The sequence below is a fragment of the Micromys minutus genome (assembly GCF_963924665.1).
Source record: "Micromys minutus genome assembly, chromosome: 10".
Classification (NCBI taxonomy): domain Eukaryota; kingdom Metazoa; phylum Chordata; class Mammalia; order Rodentia; family Muridae; genus Micromys; species Micromys minutus.
The window spans coordinates 7751744-7774075 of NC_137979.1; the positions used below are offsets into that span (position 1 = coordinate 7751744).

General features: G+C 48.3%; 1 protein-coding gene across 1 annotated transcript; it reads left to right on the top strand.

The window, feature by feature from the left end:
• The first annotated feature begins 3448 nt into the window (after nt 1-3448).
• GM2A (ganglioside GM2 activator) lies at nt 3449-21106 on the top strand. The gene is made up of 4 exons (XM_080923996.1): nt 3449-3617; nt 8696-8857; nt 19198-19380; nt 19640-21106. The coding sequence occupies exons 1-4, from the start codon at nt 3537-3539 to the stop codon at nt 19793-19795; spliced, it is 582 nt and encodes a 193-aa protein (XP_080780122.1). The 5' UTR covers nt 3449-3536; the 3' UTR covers nt 19796-21106.
• The last annotated feature ends 1226 nt before the right edge of the window (nt 21107-22332 follow it).

The window sequence follows — 22332 nt, forward strand, 5'->3', positions numbered from 1 at the left end:
CAAGCTCATTACTGAATCTTCCTTCCTCCTTACAGTTGTATTTATATACTTGCTGGTATATTTGGCTGTATCAAGGTCTCATGCACTCCAAGCAGACCTAGAACTCCACAGGAAGCTGAGATTGACCTTGAACTTCTGATCTTCCTGCTTCTACTTCACAAGTGCTGGAGTCACAGGCAGGCACCACCATGCCCAGTTTACGGGGTACTAGGATGGAACACAGGGCCGTGAGCATACTATGCAAACGCTTTGCCAAGTGATCTACACCTTCACCGCCTTCCTTATGACTACTAAAGCCTCATTTTGCAAATAAAAAATTGAAGTCAGAGAGTTAAGGCCCCTAACCACTCTTCTATAGCAGTAGGTGGCAGGGCCGGAACACAAGCTTGCTGAGCAAGCTTGTCCCATCTCTCTTTCCATTGTGGTTATAGCTTGCTTTCCAGTCACTGCACCTGTGGGATTCTATAATTCCTTCAAAGCCAACCTGAATGAATGTGTCCCTTCACCTACCTGTGCGATGCTGGAGGGTTTTCAGGCAGAGAAGATTAGATTAGGAGTCAGAAGGAAGTGGGTGTTAAAAATGTGAAGATTTGGCAACTGTGTAAATGAATGAATGATACTCTAGCCTGTCCAGTGGGGTTTTTTTGTTTTCTTTTTTCTTTTAAACAAAATCTCAATTGTTTAGTTTTCACCAATGAAGACTCGGGAGCCAGATGCTGGGGTGAAAGCCTGCTGGCTCAGAGAAGCAGAGAAAGCACCCAGCTGGCTTTCCTCCTCAACTGATGTACCGGAAGCAAGCCCCTCTCTCAAAAAGCCTTCTTCAAATGGAATGCTCCTCCCTTCTACTTCCTGTGCCTCTCTACCCTCCTTCTGTCCCCGCCCCCCCATCGCTGCTCTCTGTGTTTGTTTTCTTCATAATCCTAGGTTTCTTCTTCATCAGTTGGTTGCTTGCTCAGCCTATTGACCTGTAGTTGATTTTATTTGCTGGTGTTTACAGTATTCAAAAGCTGAGCCACACCACAACTAAAAACAGATGTTTCCAGTAAATAACACAGTCTCGGGGTTCACAGTGTGATCAAATATCCAGCAACAGTCCAGAGTTGGTTAAGGCTAAGATCACCCTTAATCAGCCACAGTAGGAATGACCTCTCTTTTCACCTTGCTTTATGACATTGGGAAAGAGCTTTTCCTTTCTGGTCCTCGACATGCATCTGTGTGTGATGAAGGAGAAAGTTCAGAATGATAGAAGCACTGAGTAAAATATGCAGTCTAGTTAACTGAGACAAACCAACGTCATGTTCTTAATTATCTGAGATGTATTTTAATATGAACAAAGGGGAAACTACACAAGCAGGCCAAATGAATAAAATAAGATGTAACTTAAAAGACACATTAAAAATTGACATTATGTCAGATGCTGGCTATTTATTAGTAACTAAAAGCTGTAGCCCCACATCTTCTGGTAACTTGAGAAATATTTTTGAGGCAAGAAAAAGGAGAAACAAGACCCTCACTCTATAACAAATTCAAGAGAGTCATGAAAAATGAATCAGTTTTTTTTTTTAAACATTCTACAGAAAGGGACATAGAGGAAAAAGCAATGGTGAGAGACAGTAATTTTAAAGTCCTGATAGAGAAAGGTTCCTTTCCTTTCTCCCTTATAATTTGGGAATTTGGGACACTGGTACAATCATTGCATTCTTTTAGCATAGCAGCTCCCCAAGTTGTTCATCCTATTGGCTTAGGACATGGTCTTATCTAATGACCATCTTGGGGCTTGAGACTGTTCCCTTTACTAGTGATGAACACAGAGGACTGCCTACAGCTCTCCAATGTTTACAGTTTTCGACAGGCGACAGCCACCTGCTAAGGGCAGAGAGGTTCCTGGAACCTCTTGCCTAATCTGTAACTCTGGCAGGTATCTAAGTGTAGCTCAGACTCAAGTTAGGCCATAATGGTTTATTTCTTTAAAAAAAAAAAGATTTATTTATTTATTTATTTATTTATTTATTTATTTATTTATTTAATGTATGTGAGTACACTGTTGCTGTCTTCAGACACACCAGAAGAGGATATCAGGTCCCATTACAGATGGTTGTGAGCCACTATGTGGTTGTGGGATTTGAACTCAGGACCTCTGGAAGAGCAGTAGGTGCTCTTAACTGCTGAGCCTTCTCTCCAGGCCCATGATTTATTCCTTATAGAAGGAAGATAGGGAAAACATCGGGGGAGATAAGAAGGAAAAAGGAGCCCCTTCACCTGGAATCTAGTTGGATCAGAAAAGCAAGAATCCCAGCACAATTAAGTGTTGCTTAAGGCTCTCCACATTCCCAGTTGTTAAGTGTACAGTTTTCTAGCAATCTTACTAGAAATTCCATTTACCAAGAAGCACACACACTCGGGCCCTGTGTAAGTTCAGTGACTTCTGGTTTTAGCTAACCAGCTTGGACCCCTGCCCAAAGCACCTTTGAAGCCAGTCCATACCGTAGTTATCGAATAAAGAAACAGAAACAGGGTTCCCAGAAACCTGTGGAGCAATGGGCTTCCAAAATCTTGTAGATAGAAGGAGGACTCTTTGGAAAGGCCACAAATCTACTTTTCGGTGTGTTTTAACTTTGTTCTGAGCGCTACTTTGTCTCTTAGGCCTTATGCTTAATTCTATATTTTCAATAAAATCACCAACTCTTGCTTCACCATACGACTAGTCCTAAAATTCTTTTCAGCGCCAAAGCCCAGTTTGACCTTAGTGGAGGTCTCGAACTCCTCAAGCTGCCACTCTGACAGTGTATGCTCTTTCTGTCGACATTTCTGGTATTTTGTTTGTACTTTGGAAAGTAAAGTTTGGTGTCTAACGGAAAGACTGCGGACATCGATAAGCGCCACCACCAACTCCTAAACTCATCCTCAGGTGCTTCCTCAGGACTAAAAGCCTCAAGGTCTGGCAGCGGTTTAGATACTGTTAAATGCCAACAACCAGACACCAGGAGTTACAATATGAGCTCACAGAATCAGGAAACTGGCAGGCAGCAACCTGAGAGGAGAAAAAAACCTGAACCTCGATAAACACACCCCAGAGCTTCGCCCCTCCCCGCCCTCCCCGCCCTCCCCGCCCAGCAAGTTCTGCCCGTCTCCCCCCCCACCCCACCCCCCTTCTGCATTCAGCTCCGCCCTGGCACCCGGCCCCGCTCCGCCCACCTCTTAGCCCCACCCCCACGCAGTCTCGCCCCTCGCGCTCGGCCCTTCCCCGCCCTCTTAGCCCCGCCCTCAATGGGCTCCACCTCTTTTGCAGAGCCTTCTTGTCCTCAGCACTCAGCTCCGCCCCTTCCTCCGCTGGCTCTGCCCCCGCAGTAGGCCGTTGAGGGTGGGGCTAAAGTGGGCGGTGCTTGGGGCGTGGCCGGAGAAGTCCCGCGGAGGGCCAGCAATCTCAGCCCCGCGGGGCGGAGCGCTGAGCACAGCCAGGCTTTGCAATAGCGACCTGCAGGATTTAAAGGCTCCCGTGAGTCGCAGTGCCTAGACTGACCTCGAGGACCGTCGCCATGCACCGTGTATCGCTGCTGCTCGTGCTCGGCTTGCTGCTTGTAGGCCCCGTCGCCCCTGCACGTCTCAGCCCGAAGCGCGTGAGTGCCTCTGATCTGGAGCAGGCCTTCAGCGGCATCCCGGGGCTGATGGGTCCAGAATGTCCTGGAGGGGCTTCTCTCCTCCGAAACGTCCTGTTTCATCCTTTTCGGGTGCAGATCAGCGATGCGAACGCTTCTGCCCCAGACTCAGGTTCTCAGCTTGCGACTCGCTGCATTCCCCGCCCTCCTCTTTCCCTGTTTTCTTCTTGGCCCCGAGCTCATCGTGCGGTGGGAGGGTTGAAATCAGACTAGGAGGTTCAAACTTGGCTACCAGGTGACTGAGGGCCAGCCGAGTGATTCCACTGCACCTAGTTGTGAGCCTTTGAGATCCTCCATCTCCTGTCAGTCTTTCGCTTCCTGTCTTATTTCCCGCGCTACAGACCCATGGGAAAGGAGAGTTCGGTCATTCTGAGAGAAAAGCCCAGTTCCATTGCCTTTTGTGGTGGCCTAAAAGTGCAGGTCCTCCACGCCCCTCCTGCCTGGACCGTCTGGATCAAGGGAGAGGGTGTTGTGGACGATCTTTGCCTTTACGTATATATAAAATGTGTGTAATGTCCCCATAGGGTGAGCGCTTTCATGAACCGGGTATTTGCAGATTGCCAAAAGAATAGTGCAGTTGGGGCCAGTATGGCTTTGGCCTTATTCGGTTAGACGCAGGAATATGTTACATGTGGGAGGAAGGACCTTTTGACCTCACTGTCCCAGAGGCTAGTCAACTTCTCTCTTAATGTTTCCTCGTGTGGGAATGATAGTCTTGGCTCCACAGCTGGCCTTGTGAGGTGGAGCCCAGCTAGAGGCAGTAGGCCTGCAGACATCCCCATTTCTCCTGTGTGCTTTGCTTGTGGGTTCCGTTTCATCTTTAGGGGCTCAGTTGGGCAATTTGGAGGGACTCGGGATTGTGGGCGTCAACCTCCTTTTGCTTGTTAGGGACTTTACTCAGGATCATTCAGTGATACTTTTGAACCTTACTGGCTGTCATCTCCATGTTCTTTAGAGGTTTATGGGTGCAGAACTTGAGTCTGCAGTGACCAGTGGTTGACTGAGTCTTTGGAACCCAGGGGTCTTCTTTTATCATTGGCTGGTCCTGTGACCCTGGGCTGTAGTGACTCCGATATGGCTGGATTTGTGCTGGGCGCTTACTAGACTCTATGTTGCATAGTGAGTGCCATTTATTATATACCTACTGTGTGCTGTAGATTGAGCTTTGTACTTTTCCTCTTAAAGAAAATATTTTTTTTGAGATAAGGTCTCTTGTCCTGGCTAGCCTAAAACTCCTTGTTAGTAGCTAATCATGACCCTGAACTACTGATCTTCCTGCCTCCATCTTCCGATTTTGGAATAATTTATAAGGATAGTAGAGTTCTGCATATTTACCTAATGGCTTTTGTTAGCAGCCACATTATCAGTGTACTTGTTAAAACCAAGAAACCAGGGTAGGTCCGTTACTGTGAACTAAATTAGGCTTTATTTGGGTCTCATCGGTTTCCCATGAACGTCCCCTCTCTGTTCCAGCTCCTGCTCTGGGGTATTATCATCCCTGTCACATCTTCCCACTCTTCTCACGCCTGGGGCAGAAAATTTAAATGAGCTTGGCTGCCTTCAGGACATGAATCCTGCTGCTTTCTGTGTACAGACTTCTTAGCCCTGCCATCACCCTAACAGAAGATATAGCTAAGCCCACTTAATAAATGGGGAAGTGAACCTCCTGGGTCAACATGCCCGAGGCATCTGCTAGTTAACTACCATCTGTTAGAGCAGTAGTGGTGGTTGGTGTGTGATTGTAAACCGTGCCTGTGTTCTGTCCCTAACCCTGCCTATGTCGTCACATCTACAGGTTCCAGGTCCACACCAATGATCTGTCTTCCCTTTTCCCATGAGCCTGGACTCAGCTGAAGCTGCCCAGGCCCTGCTAGTGAGGGACCATCTTGTCAGAAGTCCCCTAGGGTTGTGGGGAGAGGTGATCGGAGAGGGTGGAAGATTCTAAAATGGACACCCTAGAAACTTCCCTAAGCCCAGAGTAAAGGCTCCTGAGTTGGGAAAGGCAGCCTTCTACCCTGTCAGCCCAGGTTACTACTAAGCCATTCCTTCACTTAGCTTATGACCAGCCTCTCCTCCCCTAGTCCATCCTTCTCCAAGCACGGTGCTTTCTTTCGAAGGTGTTCCACTGCACCATTACACCACGGCCAATTTGCTCCCTTTGACCTATGAGGGCTTATGATACAGGAGACTGCTACCCTTCCAGCTTCAGCAAGGTCTCTTGTTCACCGTGTCTAGCCTGTTGGCCTTTCTGTAGTACTAGACCCAGTTGAGCTGCTTCTGCCTCAGGGCCTTTGCTTGTGCTCTGTGTGTGTGGACAACTGACTTCTCATCCTGAAAGAATGTTTCACCCTAAGTAAGGGCTGAGTTACTCTCCACATCACCTTCCAGCACTCATGTTACAGTGGTTGGTCCTCCCTCCCTCCCTCCCTCCCTCCCTCCCCAGTTTATCTACCTCCCGGTACTTGGGTTTGAACCCAGGGCCTTAGGCATGCTAAGAGAGCTCTCTACCACTGAGTCACACTGCCACCCTGGGTTATTTACATTAGACTATAAGCCCCACAAGGCCAGGCAGGACTCCTTCCTATTGTTTACATAGCTCTCAGTCCAGGGCCTGAAATAGTTGCTCCACAAATACTTGTGGAATGAAGTTTGAGCAAAATATGGGCTGGCCCTGCCTTTCTTAGTCACAGAATGGCCTCTCATTTAGGAACCAGAAGCTCATGCCAAGAAGCTTGAACGTGGAGTTTAACAGGCTTACAGGGATCTCACGGAGTCAGTGGCAGGAAACAGAGGCCAGGGAAGCACATGGCTGTCTTTTAGTGAGCCAGCTCACGCTTGGTGTCTAACACAGTAGCATGAGCTGTTACATACGTGTTCTCACCTTGCAACAGTCCTGGGAGGAAGATATGAAATGACTCTATTTAGAAGATGTGGAAATCAGGACTCCAATGCAAGGTGTGTACCAGGCTGTGATTTCAACCCAGGTCTGTTTGACTGGAGCCCAGCTTTCCTGACTGGCACTGCAAAGCCACACCTGCCCCAGGTCCCTGTGATACTCCCCCCCCATCCCAGGCTGGTTATGAATTCACTGTATTTGAGGATGACTTTGTGACCTTCGGAGCTACCTCTTGTCTCCACCTCACAAGTGCTGGGATTACAGACATGTGCTCCATGCTGGTCATTGCTGGTCTTATATTGCTTTTTGTTCTTTTTTGAAGACAGAGTCTCACTATGTATGGCTTCAAGCTTGATCCTCCTGCCTCAGCCTCCCTGGTGCTGGGATTACTGGTGTATGTCACCCATGCCTGGCTCCTTCAGTGTTTTAGTAGGATCATACAGGTGACCGACTCTGTGTCTCTTTCCCGTAGGACAGAGTTTAGTCTTGTCCCTTCAATTTGAACTTGAAGCTGAGCCACAAGTGTGCATGCTTGAAACCCACCTTAAAATGTTTGACCCAAGACAGTGCCACGCCTTGTGCCATACGGGTCACATACAATGCCTCTGTGTCATAATTCCAAAGCTTGGCAGAGAGAAGCTGTGGTCTAGCATGGATCAGGCGTTCTCTCTGGGTCCAGATGGTTACGGATGGGTTAATATGGAGGCCAGGCCGAGGGTGCAGGGTTGGCAGATTTTCTAAGGCTGTGTGTGGATAATGGCAATGCTAAGGGTCTTTGGGTCATGTGAGTATGTTTTGAGAGGGAAAGAGAATGGCAGAGACAGACAGGCAGGCAGGCAGACAGAGACAGACAGAGGTGTAGAATGAATTCCAGATCCTAAGGTTCTGGAGGCTGGTGGTCACATGAGTTGGACTTAGGTCACGTGGAGGAAGATTTGTACAGGAGTGGTGGGTGACTCAGGTTGTGGATATGGTGTGGTTCATGACAGGGAAGTAGGAATGTGCTTGTGAGATGAGAAAGTCATTTACTGGGATTGCTCATCACTGAGGGATCTCCTGTAGATCTCAACCTGTGGGTCCTGTTCCCTGGATGGTGAGGCCTGGGCTACTTTTGTTTCTCCTTGTATTCTTTCTCCTTGTTCCCCATTGTTGCTGATTTAGGATTGGACATGGGGTGGGGCATGGCCAATTAGGCTCGTGCATGGGATACAAGTATGACTTTTTCAGGAGCTGTGCTGGGCTCCCAAAGCTAGCTGGAGAGAAATGGATGGTGGGGTCAGAGCTCAGAGATGAATGAAGTTAATACTGTTATTAAAAAGAGTATTTTCTTTATTTATTGACTTGTATACAATGTATCTATATTGTATCCAGTCCCACATTCTCCTTCAGTCCAGCACACCTGCCTACCATTTTTATCTTCTTTTAATAACCCATTGAGTTCAATTAGTGCTGCCCATATGTGCATGGTTTAGGGCATGGGCTATCTATGAGTATCCCCCCACCCCCAAGGAATAACAACTCCTCTCTGCAGCCACCAACTGCCAATACCTCCTTAGCTAGAGGTAAGTCCTCTTTCCGTCCCTCTCTACCTTCCTCCCCCTTTTCTTCCCTCCCTTTTCTTTGTTTCCTTCTTCCTTCCTTCCTTCTTCCTCCTTTTCCTTGTAGCCTAGGCTGATCTAGAATGACCCCCATCTTGCCTTAATCTGAGTGTTTATGTCATGGGTTTGCACCCCCATAGCCAGCTAAGTCTCTCTTCCCCTGCCCCAGAACAGGGTCTTGTGTATCCAGACTGGCCTGAAATTGGCTATGTCATTAAAGATGACCATGAATTCCTGATGTTCCTGCCTCCACCTCCCAAGTGTTGTCCATGCCACCACACTGGGTTTGTGCCATGTTAAGAATAGAGCCTAAAGTTTCCAATATGCCAGGTAGGCATTCTACCAACCGAGCTATATCCCAACCCCCTTGTTTGATGTTCAAGGTCTGATATAATGAGCCTTGGACTCACACTTTGGCGTCCTGCCTGAAGGATGGGTCAGACAAGTGTAACAGTTACCAGAGGGGAATGAGCGGGCCTTCAACTTTTAAATGCCGAAACATTTCTTTTCTTCCACTTCTCTCCTTGCTGTCTGGTTGTCCCTAGCTTTCCCGACTTGGTGGCTTCTCCTGGGACAACTGTGATGAAGGAAAGGACCCTGCAGTGATCAAAAGCCTCACACTCCAACCTGACCCCATTGTCGTTCCTGGAGATGTGATCGTCAGCGTTGAGGGCAAGACCAGTGTTCCCCTCACTTCTCCTCAGAAGGTGAGCCCCAGGCTAGGTGGAAGAGGGACTGGGAGTGGGAAGCCATCAGGCACTGTGAGAGGTGCATGCTCGCAGGTCATGACGGATGTTGGACTTCACAGACTTACCTAGGTTCATTGAATCTCAGGGTAAGGGGATGGAAGGGAAACGCTGGTGTCAGTGGGGATTCACCCCCCTTGCACTTGAGTACGGTGGCCCAGTGTTCACCATTTGTTTGTTTGTTTTGAGACAGGGTCTCACTCTGTAGCCCAGGCTGGCCTTGAACTCATGGCAGGCCTGCCTGCCTCAGTTTGATTATTGGGCATGAGCCACCACAACATGGACTTTCACAGATGAATAACTAATGCTTATTTCCTTTATCCATATTGCATGCATTTATTTTAAAAAATACATATGTAAACAAGCGGTGCTTTGTATGTGTGTTTTGAGGGAGGGCTTCATGTAGCCTTAGCTGGCCTTGAACTTGCTGTGAGCTTGCAGCTCTCTTGCCTCCACCTCTGGAGTGCTCTGATCACAGGTATACTACCACATCTGGAATGGACCCCAGGGCCTCTCATGCATATTAGGCAAGCACTCTGCCAAAGCCATAGTCCCAGCCCTGTTTCTGTTCTTTTGAGCCAGGGCCTTATGTAGTTCAGGCTGCCCTACAACTTAATATGTGTCTAAGGATGACCTTGAACTTCTGATCCTTCTGCCGTTACCTCCTGAGGACTGGGATTACAGGCATGTGCCACCATGCTTAGCTTCTCTTAGGTGTCTTCTCCAAGTCTAGGCAGGAGTCAATCACTGTTGACTGTTACGGATCCTCCCAGAGTCGTCACTCCTTGTTCTAATGAGACAACGTGATTGGTTTGGGAGACACCATGCTGGCTAGAATTTGCCCTTATAATAATGAGCTATTCATACTCTCCTGATTATGTACCTTCACATTAAATACTTTTATTTATTATTCTTGTGTCTGCATATGATATGTGGGGTGAGGCCCACGAGACACTGGGAACACGCACCGGCCAGAGGGCAGAGTTGTATAGTCGGTTCTCTCCTTCCACCTTTTTGTTGGGTTTTGGGGCAGGAACTCAGATTGCTAGGCTTACATGGCAAGCACCTTGACCTGCTGTCTCAGATACACGCCTTTAAAACTCTTTTGAGGGCTGGAGGGATGGCTCAGCGGTTAAGAGCGCCAACTGCTCTTCCAGTGGTCCTGAGTTCAAAAACCAGCAACCACATGGTGGCTCACAACCATCTGTAATGGGATCTGATGCCCTCTTCTGGTGTGTCTGAAGACAGCTACAGTGTACTCATACATTAATTGAATAAATAATAAATAAATAAATAAATACATACATACATAAATAAAAATTATTTAAAAAAAAAAAAACAACTCTTTTGATAGTCAGTGCCCAGATGTCTCCAAACAGTCAGCCAGGTTTGAACCCAAACTGGCAGCCATGTTTTGTTTCCCACACACTTTTTTGACACTAAGAGTCTGAGTCTTGGCCAGTCTTTAATATCATCCTTCATGAGTACGAGTGATCCTTTCACAGTTCGCTCGCTCCTTATATCTGCTTGGGAGTGCTAGTGTATCCCCAGCCGGTGCCCAGTTTTGCATGTGTTTTTATGTATTTTCTTATTTTATAGCAAAGGCTTCTCGAGGTACCGTTTATTGTACTGCTTTACTCTCTACTTAGAATCACCGCCTTTCTAAGATGTTCCTATGTGCCCTGCAGTCTCTTTCTGATCCAGACCTATTCTGGAACAAGTTTGATCATTTTTGGGAGCCAAGGCTGGTGGTGCATGCTTGTAAGTTATAGCGTTTGGGGGGAAGTACAGGAAACCCGGGAGTTCGAAGCATATTCAGTCTCACAGACAGTTGGAGACGACCCTGCACTGTTGGGCTCAATCACACCCCCTGCGTCTTAGGCATCTCTTGAGCAAGAGCTGAATTAAGCAGTAATTTGGATAGTGCTTTGCCGAGTGCCTAGCACACAGTATGTGCTCAGTGTCTGCTGGGATTTGTTGACTTGTCAATCACGATCAGTGATTGAGCTAGAAGACCCGGAGAGACCTCAGTGCCTCTCCACCCCTGCCCCTGGCTTCTCCTTGCTGGGCTAGTACATTTTCTTCAGCCGTTATCTGGTAGGAGGAGGCCACGCCCCATGGATACAAGGACAGAATTTGTCCAGACTGGAGAGGGAGGCTGGCTACTGAGGAGAGTCCACCAATGTTGCATGAATGCTGTTCTCTACTCTCACTGTTGAATCTGGAGTGTATGGGTGTGTGCAAATGTGTGCATGTATGTATGCCTAAGCATGTATGTGTGTGTACATATGCATGTGATGGCCAGAGGTCAATGTTAGACGTACACTGTCCCGCGCAACCGTCTCGCCTGCAAGAACGACGCGGCACACAAAATAGAATCCTTCTGCGGTAAACTTTATTAATCTGGAAAAACCGGTATTTGCTTTACGTAACGAAAAGGACGGGGAAAACCAAGAGATCCAAGGAGACGAACAGGACGAACAAGCTCCACGAGACGGCCGAAAACCAACGAGGGGAAGAGAGGAAGAAGAGAGGAAGAGAGAGGGAGAGAGAGGCAGAAGAGAAAGGAAGAGAGGCAGAAGAGAGAGGAGCTGTCCAGCCCTTCCCCTATAAAGGGATCAGTCCTTGCCTTGGACGCAGAGCCCCCTGATTGGTTGAGACTCAGCAGGCCCTATGACGCCACGGAAGAGGCGGAACTCATGAGGCGGAAAAGTTACCCAGCCTGTGCGCACATGGCTTGTTTACTGCTAACTCTAGCCAGATATCAGCGCCATCTTGTAATGGCGAATGCGTGGGAATGTGTGGGCGGCGCCCCACAGCCGGATATCCGCGCCACCTTGTAATGACGGAAGCGTGGGAATGTGTGGGCGGCGCCCCACATCTCCCCCTATCTTTTATACTTTGAGCAAAGTAGGACACCCATATTAGGAGGGCGGAGATAGAGGTCAAATCCTCATTAAGGTGTATAAAGACCATGTACAGGAGTAACCGCTAGGCCTTTTGTAGCCCGCAGTACACCTGACCTGTCCTCTGCCGTTTTTCTGAGGGAGGGACACTGGGGCAGGAAACCCTCATACAAATGGCTTATCTCCCGGAGAATACCCCGCGACCAGGGGTTTCTCAGTGCGATGCTAAGCTCGGCATCCCTCATGGGCTGCTCAAACCAGACACTCTAATCCTGTGCAATGAACCGAAGTTCTAGGAGTGCAAGAGCTGTCTGGCCGGCGACCTACTGCTTAAGCAAAGACAAACAGATATCGGCTGATGCTGCATGTTCTAGAGCGACCGGCGCTTGGGCAGTAACCACCTTGTCTCTTTTTTGTTTGGGCCTCGAGCTTACAAACCAGCCAGAGAAGCAACGCAAGTCCGCAGCAAAGGATTGCTCCCAAGAGTCCCACCCCCACCCAAGTTAGTATTGGGGGTGAAAAGGTTAGGGGAGACTGTAGCATCAGGTTCCGCTGGAATTGGTTTTAGGACTGCCGACAGAATCGCCCATCTCGTCTCTTCTCTGGCTCTCTGGTTCCACCGCGTCAGGAGCAGGGCTGTCATCAGGAGTCTCTGCCGTTTTTCGCGTGAGCCTCTCGGGAACCCAGAAAGGATTATTTTTATCCTGAGGAAAAACACAAACAGCTCCCCTGGATCTTATCAACACAAGATCCGGTCCTTTCCATTCATTAGTTATGACATCTTTCCATTTTACCATCTCTTTTGGTTTATCCATGGGTAGGCAATGCCTTTCAGCTGCCGTATGGCCATGGTCATCAAGATTTAAAAAGTTTAAGGTGAACAGTGCCATGGATATTGCTGTCCTAGGCACGGGGGGCAAGGCCTGCATAACCCCCCCTTTCTGTTTTATTAGATATGATTTAAGAGTGCGGTGAGCACGTTTTACAATACCTTGTCCTTGTGGATTATACGGCAAACCTGTAAGATGAGTCACAGCCATCTGGCTACAAAATTGTTGAAATTTTTGTGAGGTAAAAGCCGGCCCGTTGTCTGTCTTTAAGAACTTTGGCTTACCCCAGGCACTTTAAGCCTCTAAGCAATGTTGGATGGCATGTGAGGCCTTTTCTCTAGATAAGGGAGTGGCTACAATTATTTCTGAACAGGTATCAATGGATACATGTACATATTGCAGCTTACCAAAGGCGGGGACATGGGTAACGTCTATTTGCCATATTTGAAGAGGCTGGATGCCCCGAGGATTAACCCCCGAGTGGGGCGCAGGCAGAAACTGACTGCAATTTTGGCAATTGACAACAATATTGCGAGCCTGTTTTCTGGAAATGGAAAAGCGGCGCCGCAAAGTTTCGGAAGTTACATGAAAGTTTTTGTGAAAACTTTTAGCAGCCTCTAGCGGCGAAGACATGGCTATAGCAATTATTTTTGTAGCCCTGTCTGCCAAATCATTGTCTTTAGCCATAGGTCTTGGCAATCTAGAATGAGCTCTAATGTGAGTAATAAAAAAGGGCGATCTTTTGGCTAGAAGGCAATTTTGAATTTGCGCGAAAATTGAGGCAACTCTGCTAGACGGTTTAATAATGCCAGCCGCCTCAAGCAAATTGACAGCATTAACAACATAAGATGAATTAGACACTATATTTATAGGCTCTGAAAAACGTTGTAAAACCTCAAGAACCACTAAACATTCTACCACCTGTGGGGAAGTTTTTGCATATTGTCTCGAGTAGACCTGACCGTTAACCACAAAAGCCCCCAGCCCAGTTTTGGAACCGTCAGTATAAATAACTAACCCTTCTTTTAGGGGACTACAGGACGTTACTTTGGGGAAAACTACAGGTTGAGTCAAAGCAAACTGTAAAATTGGGTGTTTTGGGTAATGATTATCTATTTTTCTTGAAAAGGAAGTGACTAAGATAGCCCAATCATTTGAAGTGGCAGCAAGAGTGGAAACCTGCATGGTATTATAGGGAACAATTAACAGCTGTGGCTCACTGCCAAAATGCGTGATGGCAGATTTTAGCCCCCTCAGCGCTAATTGCGCCACAGCATCTGGATACCAGTCAATTATTTTAGCTGGCGAGGCATTAGGATGCACCCATAATAAGGGCCCTTGCTGCCAACGCACTGTAGTAGGGAGCCGGTTTGTTTTAAAAACACATAATGAGAAAGGTTTATCATAATCTATGCGAACCAATTGTGCATCTTGTATAGCTTTTTTTACCAACTGTAACGCTCTTTTTGCTTGCGGGGTCAAACTTCTAGGTGAGGAAACATGCGGATCCCCTTCTAAAACATCGAATAAGGGTTTAAGTTTAGCAGAAGGAATCTTAAGAAAAGGTCTAAGCCAATTAATGTCTCCCAGTAATTTTTGAAAATCATTAAGAGTGTGGAGGTGATCCCTTCTTATCTCAAGCTTTTGAGGGACAATCCTATCAGTGAATAAATACCACAGACCCTAGGAATTGACCAGTATCAGAAATCTGGAGCTTTTCTGTGGCAATATATAGGCCCTTACTTTTTAGTGCCTGTAACAATATGGGAAATGTCTCTTTTAAAATCATCAAATTTTTGTGGCATAATGCAAGACGCACCTGTTCCTTTACTCTCTCTGGGAGGAATGAGAAGGCTTTTAAAGGTGCGCGTGTCTCATAAGGAGGAGCTACTGGTAAAGGAGGCGCTGTCGGGACAACTGGGGACAAGCGCGTGGGCCTATACTGCTCGTCAGGATAATATCCTTTTTTCTCATAACTAGCTGCTCCTTCATCTACCCCTGCCTCCTCTTTTGGGTCTAAGCCTTCTCGCTCATAATCATCATCTGAAGTCTCGAGGCTACCAATGTTAAGAGCCTCAGAGTCTTCTACAGGGTACAAACTGACTCCCCTTTTCCTAACATTAGAGGGCATAAGGGAATGAAAATCTGAGGGTTTCTGGGTTACTGCTCTCCCGCTGTACAGCGCTTCTGGAGGTCCTTTTTTCTTAGGGGGATAATACCTTTTTTTGCGCGCGCCCATTTTCTCACTCTGTTCGGCTTCTGATAGCCTATCCTGCGCTTTACTCAATACCTCTTGCCCCGCAGCGACGGCGGGCCTACAACTCTCATCTCTTAAACAATTTTGTACCATTGTCTAAATGGCCATGGTTCCGGGCCCGAGGTTTTTAGCATTTTGTGCACAGTTTAATTTTTTACCCAATCTGTTCCATGAGGCTGGTGAGAGAGACCCAGAAACTGCAAACCAAGGGGCAGTACGCTCAACCTCTCTTACAAAACGCTGCAAGATGCGGGTGGGCAATTTTAAATCTCTCTGCTTAAGAATTGACTGCAGGGCTGTAATGGTCGAGTGTGAAGAGCCCATCACAGCGATGTAATGCCCGCGGCTTATTCGCGTGGCGGCCCAAGGCGAAACTGAAAGGCAAGTCTCAGCGCGTTCTCGCTTTTTTTTTTTTTTTTTTTTTATCTACAAAGACTTATGGAACGCAGGGGTGCCTCTGCTTATCTACGTCCGACTTAAGCACAAAATTAACACCAGCCCCGTTGGACACAGAGGAAATTAAGAGGAAGAGAATAAAAACTGCACTGACGAAGACCGGAGCCTCTACAGACCCTTCACACGGCCGTGGAAGATTTAAACCAAATTAAAGAAAGATCCAGGATCAGACATACCTTGCCGAACTAATCTCCCCGCAGTTCTGAATTCTGTGGTGCAGACGATGGAGTGGTCGAATTTCCCGGGTTTCGGCACCAGATGTCCCGCGCAACCGTCTCGCCTGCAAGAACGACGCGGCACACAAAATAGAATCCTTCTGCGGTAAACTTTATTAATCTGGAAAAACCGGTACTTGCTTTACGTAACGAAAAGGACGGGGAAAACCAAGAGATCCAAGGAGACGAACAGGACGAACAAGCTCCACGAGACGGCCGAAAACCAACGAGGGGAAGAGAGGAAGAAGAGAGGAAGAGAGAGGGAGAGAGAGGCAGAAGAGAAAGGAAGAGAGGCAGAAGAGAGAGGAGCTGTCCAGCCCTTCCCCTATAAAGGGATCAGTCCTTGCCTTGGACGCAGAGCCCCCTGATTGGTTGAGACTCAGCAGGCCCTATGACGCCACGGAAGAGGCGGAACTCATGAGGCGGAAAAGTTACCCAGCCTGTGCGCACATGGCTTGTTTACTGCTAACTCTAGCCAGATATCAGCGCCATCTTGTAATGGCGAATGCGTGAGAATGTGTGGGCGGCGCCCCACAGCCAGATATCCGCGCCACCTTGTAATGACAGAAGCGTGGGAATGTGTGGGCGGCGCCCCACAGTACACCCCTCTTCACCTTAGATGGGGTCTCACTGCCTGGAGCTCATCAAGCTGGCTAAATAGCTGGCCAGTGAGCTCTAGGGTCTGCTTGACTCTGCCTCCCCTGTGCTGAGCCTACGCCACTGCACCTGGACTGTTCTGGGATCCTGGGATCTAAACTCAGGTCCTCATGCTTGCCTGGCAGGCACTTTACCAACTGAGCCATCTCCTAGGCCCTGATAGGTTTTAACCCTGCTTTTTGTTTTGTTTTGTTAGTTTGAGACAGGGTTTCCCTGTGTAGCCCTGGCTGTCCTGGAATTCACTCTGTAGACCAGGCTGGCCTCAAACTCAGAGATCTGCCTGCCTCTGCCTCCTGAGTGCTGTGTTAAAGGCGTGTGCCACTGCTGCTCAGGTGAGTTTTAGGTGTTAGACCCTAGTGGGTATCTTTGCTAAAGCACAGGCTTTATAGCAAGTACCTGTCAGCCTAAGCCAGGGGTTCTGGAAGTGCCTCTGTCTTGCTGGTTTAAGAGCTGGGAATGGTGGGGCAGGCTTTTAATCCCAGCCCTTGGGAGGCAGAGGCAAGTAAGTCACTGTGAGTTTGAGGATAACCTGATCTACGTAGTGAGTTCCAGGATAGCCAGAGTTACAGAGTGAGACCATGTGCCCCCAAAAAACAAAAACAAAAGCAAGCAAGCAAGCAAGCAAACAAACAAAAAAAAAAAAAAAAAAAAAAAAAACAAAAAACAAAAACAAAAAAAGAGGGAGGGGACATCTGTGCAGGACACACTCTATGAAGGAGGCCTACAGAACAGTCTACAGCCCATCACTGTCAGAAAACATGTTAGAGTATTGCAGGGCACATCCCTGGACTTTAGGAGTTGGTTTAGTTGTACCAGGTGAACCAGTACTGTGGTAGAGGATACAATGTGACATGTTTCTGAGCCCTGCTGGGGTGGAGATGCTGTCTGTGATCCCCTAATGGGAGGTTGCGGCTGCTGCCTAGGACTAGCCTTTGCCATCAGTGACTCTGCCCTGGGCTTCCAATGCTATGCTGGTCCTGGGCTGGGGAGGGGCAGCCATGGGGAAGCTCCATAGACATTTCTACTGCCAGTTACTCCTGTTTAGATGGTGACTGGTTGATGTTCCTCTTGGGGACCTTGGCTAAGTGAGGGAACAGGGATGAGAAGCAACTGGCAACTTTTGTATCCTGAGGCTCTTAAGTGCTGGCCAGGTGTTCCTCAGTCTCAATGGGACCTCACAAAAGACACTCTTGGTTGAGGAAGTAGAGACTGAAGGCAGTTGACTAACTCCCTCAGGGGCAGAGCTAACCTTCCAGCTCAGGCCCTCTGGCTGTTCCTGATCTGAGTAGGAAAAGATTTTCCCAGCCGAGGAGGCAGGCTGGAGGAAAGGTCACTGCAATCCAAATGGTTTCATGGATTTGTGTTAGCAGAGCAGGCCACCCAGGCAAACAGCTTCAGCTCTGCACAGGACTCAGACTGTTGCTGGCACCATTTCTCAGCCTTGAAGAAGACAGCTTGTACTCTAGTCCTAGGGCCAGGGTGATGGGCCACATCTGTAACCAATCTCAGCATCTGGAAGGTAGAGGCAGGATCAGGAGATCATGGTCATGTCCTGCTGCTGCACAGCAAGTTTAAGACCAGCCTGGACCCCATAAAAACCTGTCTCAGACACACCAAGATCCAAACAACACAAAGGTGAAACCCTCAGATCGAATACAGCTAAGATACAGATGTCACTAGTATGTCTGAGCTGAAAGGGATCTGAGAACTGTGGCTTCCAGGCTAGGGAGATGGTCCAGTTGATAACTTGCTTCCTGTGCAACCATGAGGACCTGTGTTCAACCCCCAGAACCTATGTAAAAAGCCAGGCATCATGCACACTTGTAACCCTAGGCCTGAGCAGGTAGAGATGGGTGGATTCCTAGCAAACCAGCCTGATGAGTCAGTGGGAGACCCTACTCAAAAAAACAAAGTGGATCTCTCTCTCTCTCTCTCTCTCTCTCTCTCTCTCTCACACACACACACACACACACACACACACACACACACACACACACCCTCCTGTAACATTCACAGGAATCATGTGTGGAGTGCCAACTTGCCACTGACCGCTCTGTACATTTTTCCCCTCCTGGTTTTGGTGGGGCACAGATATGGCTCTGAGAGACAACTGGCATGAACGGCCACTGGTACAGTTGGTCCTCTGCGTGTGCCAAGTGCAATCGGGCTTTTTGCTTGGGAGTCTTGGCTGCTTCTCCTCGCTCAGGTAGGCCCTCATGAGAAGAGGAGTGGGTTCAGGGGAGCTTGGCCGTGGAAGCACATTCTAGAGTTCTCATCCAGCTGGGTCTGGAGGGGTCATACAGCTTTTGCAACCAACTTCAATAAGGACCATAGCCCAGTCTCAGAGGAATCTCCCTATCCATTTGCTATATAGAGCAGGCTGGCCTTGAACTTGGAGTTTCCTGCCTTTTCCTCCAGGCTTTCGTGGTTTCGGTTGTTCATTGCTGTACGTAGCTACCTTTCCATTTATAGCTTTACCATCTGTGGTACAACAGAAAATATGTTTGAGGAACAACCAACAGAAAGATTCTTAGCTGAGGCTGGGACATGTGCCACAGTCATCCAGCTAGTGTGATGTTAGTGTGTTAGTTACCTATCATTGGGTAGTGACAACTGGAGGATGGTTTGTTGGTCAGAGAGAAAGGACATTCACATTTGATGATAGGTACCCACCACATGCTCAGGAAAGGTTGAATGCTGGGACTCAGCCAGAACATTTCCCCCCAGCTAAACCTTCTGTTCTCCTCATAGTACCCTAGAGCAAGAGCCAGAGGGGATCAGATGCAAGTTCAAGGCCAGCCTGCTCTACATATGTAGACTCTGTCTCAGAGAATCAAGCCAGAGGAAATGTATGGGGCATTACTTTTGAGATTCATCTACAAGCCTTATTGCAGCTGGTTATGGGATGAAACTTCAAGAGGCAGGAGCAGGAATGTGTGCCCTGGAGCTCACATTGTCAACTCAATTAATCCTGTGACAGGTGGAGCTCACCGTGGAGAAGGAAGTGGCTGGCTTCTGGGTCAAGATCCCTTGTGTGGAGCAGCTAGGCAGCTGTGACTATGAGAACATCTGTGACTTGATTGACCAATACATACCCCCTGGAGAGACCTGTCCAGAGCCCCTGCACACCTATGGGCTGCCCTGCCATTGTCCCTTCAAGGAAGTGAGTACTTGGGGTGTCAAGCACCCGATATGGTGGAGGGAGAGTGGGTGTGGCCTTTCCGTTATCTTGGGAGCCTGGAGCCTTGGTTTATCCATGTGTGAAATGGAACAGCATTATGCTTAGATGTGACCACTGGTACCCTTCACACTAAGCCTGGAAAAGGGCTACAGCACCACTCTTGGCTTTTAGCAGAATGGGATGTGGGGGAGCAGATCACAGCAGTAGGCCATCCTGACCTGGATTCATTCCTTCCAATCAGGGTACTTACGCACTGCCCATGAGCAACTTCACGGTACCTGACCTGGAGCTTCCGAGCTGGCTGAGCTCGGGCAACTACCGCATCCAGAGTATCTTGAGCAGTGGTGGGAAGCGCCTGGGCTGCATCAAGATCGCTGCCTCTCTCAAGGGCAGATAACCTGGCAACAGCCACCACAGAATGAAGGGGCGACAGGAAGGCACGCCTCTTCTTCTGTGTTCCAGGGCCCAGACCTGCCTGCCTCTAACTCCGTTCCCCTGTGGTTCTCTACCCTCTCTGCACATCACTACAACCAGGTCTCAACATCTGCTGGGCTGTAAGCCATGCTTCCTCTCACCTCTACCAACTTTCTAAGAGTTTCTCTCATGTCCAGAACAGTCAAGGAATGGGAACCAACATGTTTGGAAATCCTGACCTGGGCCTCCTGAAGTTATGCTCACCCCTACCTCCTTGTTCTAGTTACCATCTTAAAACCAGGATAACAGTATTAATGTCCCATTCCATCCTAAACCTCTCCTCCAGCAAAGAGGTCTAGGTAATCAGTCTTAGGTCTGTTCCCCTATTAACTTCTGTGATTAACTACATTCTCTTTGCAAGTTGCCTAGCCAACGCTGGGGCTGACAGATCCTGAAGGGGCAGGGTGGTGTGTGACAGAAGCTGTGAGAGTCATCATTGGTCATGCTCCGCTAGCCTTGGTAAAACACAGGTGTCTGTGGGGCTAAGCCAGCCCAGGGCCAAGCAGAAGATGTAGGGAGCCAAAGCAATCACTCCCAAAAGCGATGCCCACTTTTTCTCTTTTGTTATGATGCATACAAGAATGGGATGGCATTCCTTATACCCGACAAGAAATAAAACCAAAACCCCACCAGCACAAGTGCTCCGGTGCCATATCTAGTCCTGAAGAGGTACGGTCCATCGGTCCATCGTGACCTGTGAGTCTCACATAAGGAGTGTTGCCAGATATTTTGCAACGTTTTTCTTCCTTAGGCCCCAGGCCCAGACTTTTCTATGAAATCTTAGAATTTTTAACTACTGGAAACAAATTGATTTTTATATACTATGTAGGCCAAAGGGGCCACATGGACTTGTCTGAGGACACAGCTGGTTCACAGGTGGCTGCTTTTTCTCACACCTGTTCATCTTCTGGGTCTCGAGTTATGTGGCTTCATCCCTTTCCCCTTCAAGGGCGAGTCCTTGGTGCCTGGCCTCAAGGACGGCTCAGCTTGCACTAGAGCAGGTCTACGTGACCTCTGAGAGCTGGGCACTGTGCCAGCCCCAGAGCCCCATTGCCATCAGGGTATAGGGGTTCACACTGGAGTGGATCCCCGCCCCCAGCAGCCACCATGTGGAACAAGGGTTCACGGAGGGAGTGGATCCCACATCAGGTTGCACCATGACAACTTCCTGAGCCCCAAACAGCCCAGGTTCTGGCTTGGAAGACTAGGCTGGCAATAAATCTTTTTAACTTGCTATGCGTGTTCCCTTTTCTTGGCTGTGGGCTTTGTTGAGGGTGGCTGCATGTTTGTAAGTTTTTGATGGGGCTGCTGCTGAGGAAGGGCTCGGTGGGTGGTACAGGGGAGTTCAGGCATCTCTAAACGTGGGTGCTGTGTTTGTCTCAACAGCAGCTGGGGTTTCTGCCTTGCTCCGTTTGAGCCTGAGTACCAGGGGGTTGCTTTCACTTCCTTAGCCCAGTTTCCTGCTATTCAATCTTGAAACTTTACATAATTTTTTCCTTTTGGTTTTGTGTGCATATGCATGCATGAGAGAGGGGAGTGGTGGTGGGGGGCAGAAGATGACCTTGGCTATCATTCCTCGGGTTCTTTCCACTTTTTTTTGTGTAAGGGTCTCATTAATCTGGAACTGCTATACAAACCAGACTGTCTGGCCAGAAAGTCCACCTGCCCCCACCTCACATCCCACTATTACTGACATTACAAATGTGTTCATGGTTCTGGGGATCTGAGACTCTGGTCCTCAAACTTGTAAGGCAAGTCCTGTATTGATTGAGCCCCTCTTTAGTGTGGAGACAGGGTCTCTAGCCTAGGCTGACCTCGAATTCCTATGTACTAAAGACAAACATGACTGTGCCCTTGTGCCTTCAGAATTACAGGCCTGCACCACCATGCCTAGTTCTCTTGATTAGTCATCTGCGCTCTGCTTTTGTTGTTTGTGTGGTTTTGCAAGGTGATACAGGCTAGTCTGGAATGTAGCCCTCACACTCCAGCCTCCTCTCTGCTGGGATTGGGTGCATGTGCCACTAAATCTGCACCCCAAGTTCACAATCAGGACAGAAACTTACAAGCTCGGGAAATCTTTTTATAGGTGTCATACTTGTTAAAATGTGCCTTAATGTCTCTTGTGGGTTGTGGGTAAGATTTGAGGGTGACATCTCAGATCACCAAACAGAGAAGGATGGTGTGTTTTGAGGCTTAGAGAGAGGGAAATGAGGTTTTGGGACGTGGGCACTTGAAGATGGTATTGGCACGCCCGTCCCTTTTCTGCTTACTGCCCACAGTGAGGTGAGCACACCTGCATATATTCCGCCATGATACCTTGCTTCTCAACCCTGTGTATACCTCATGGTGCCTGGTGTATATCCTCCTGCTATACTGTTCTGCTTTGCCATATACCCTCCTGAATACGGGGATTAAGGGTGTGTGCCACCATCACAGTCTGGAAGGTGGGTTTTTAATGCT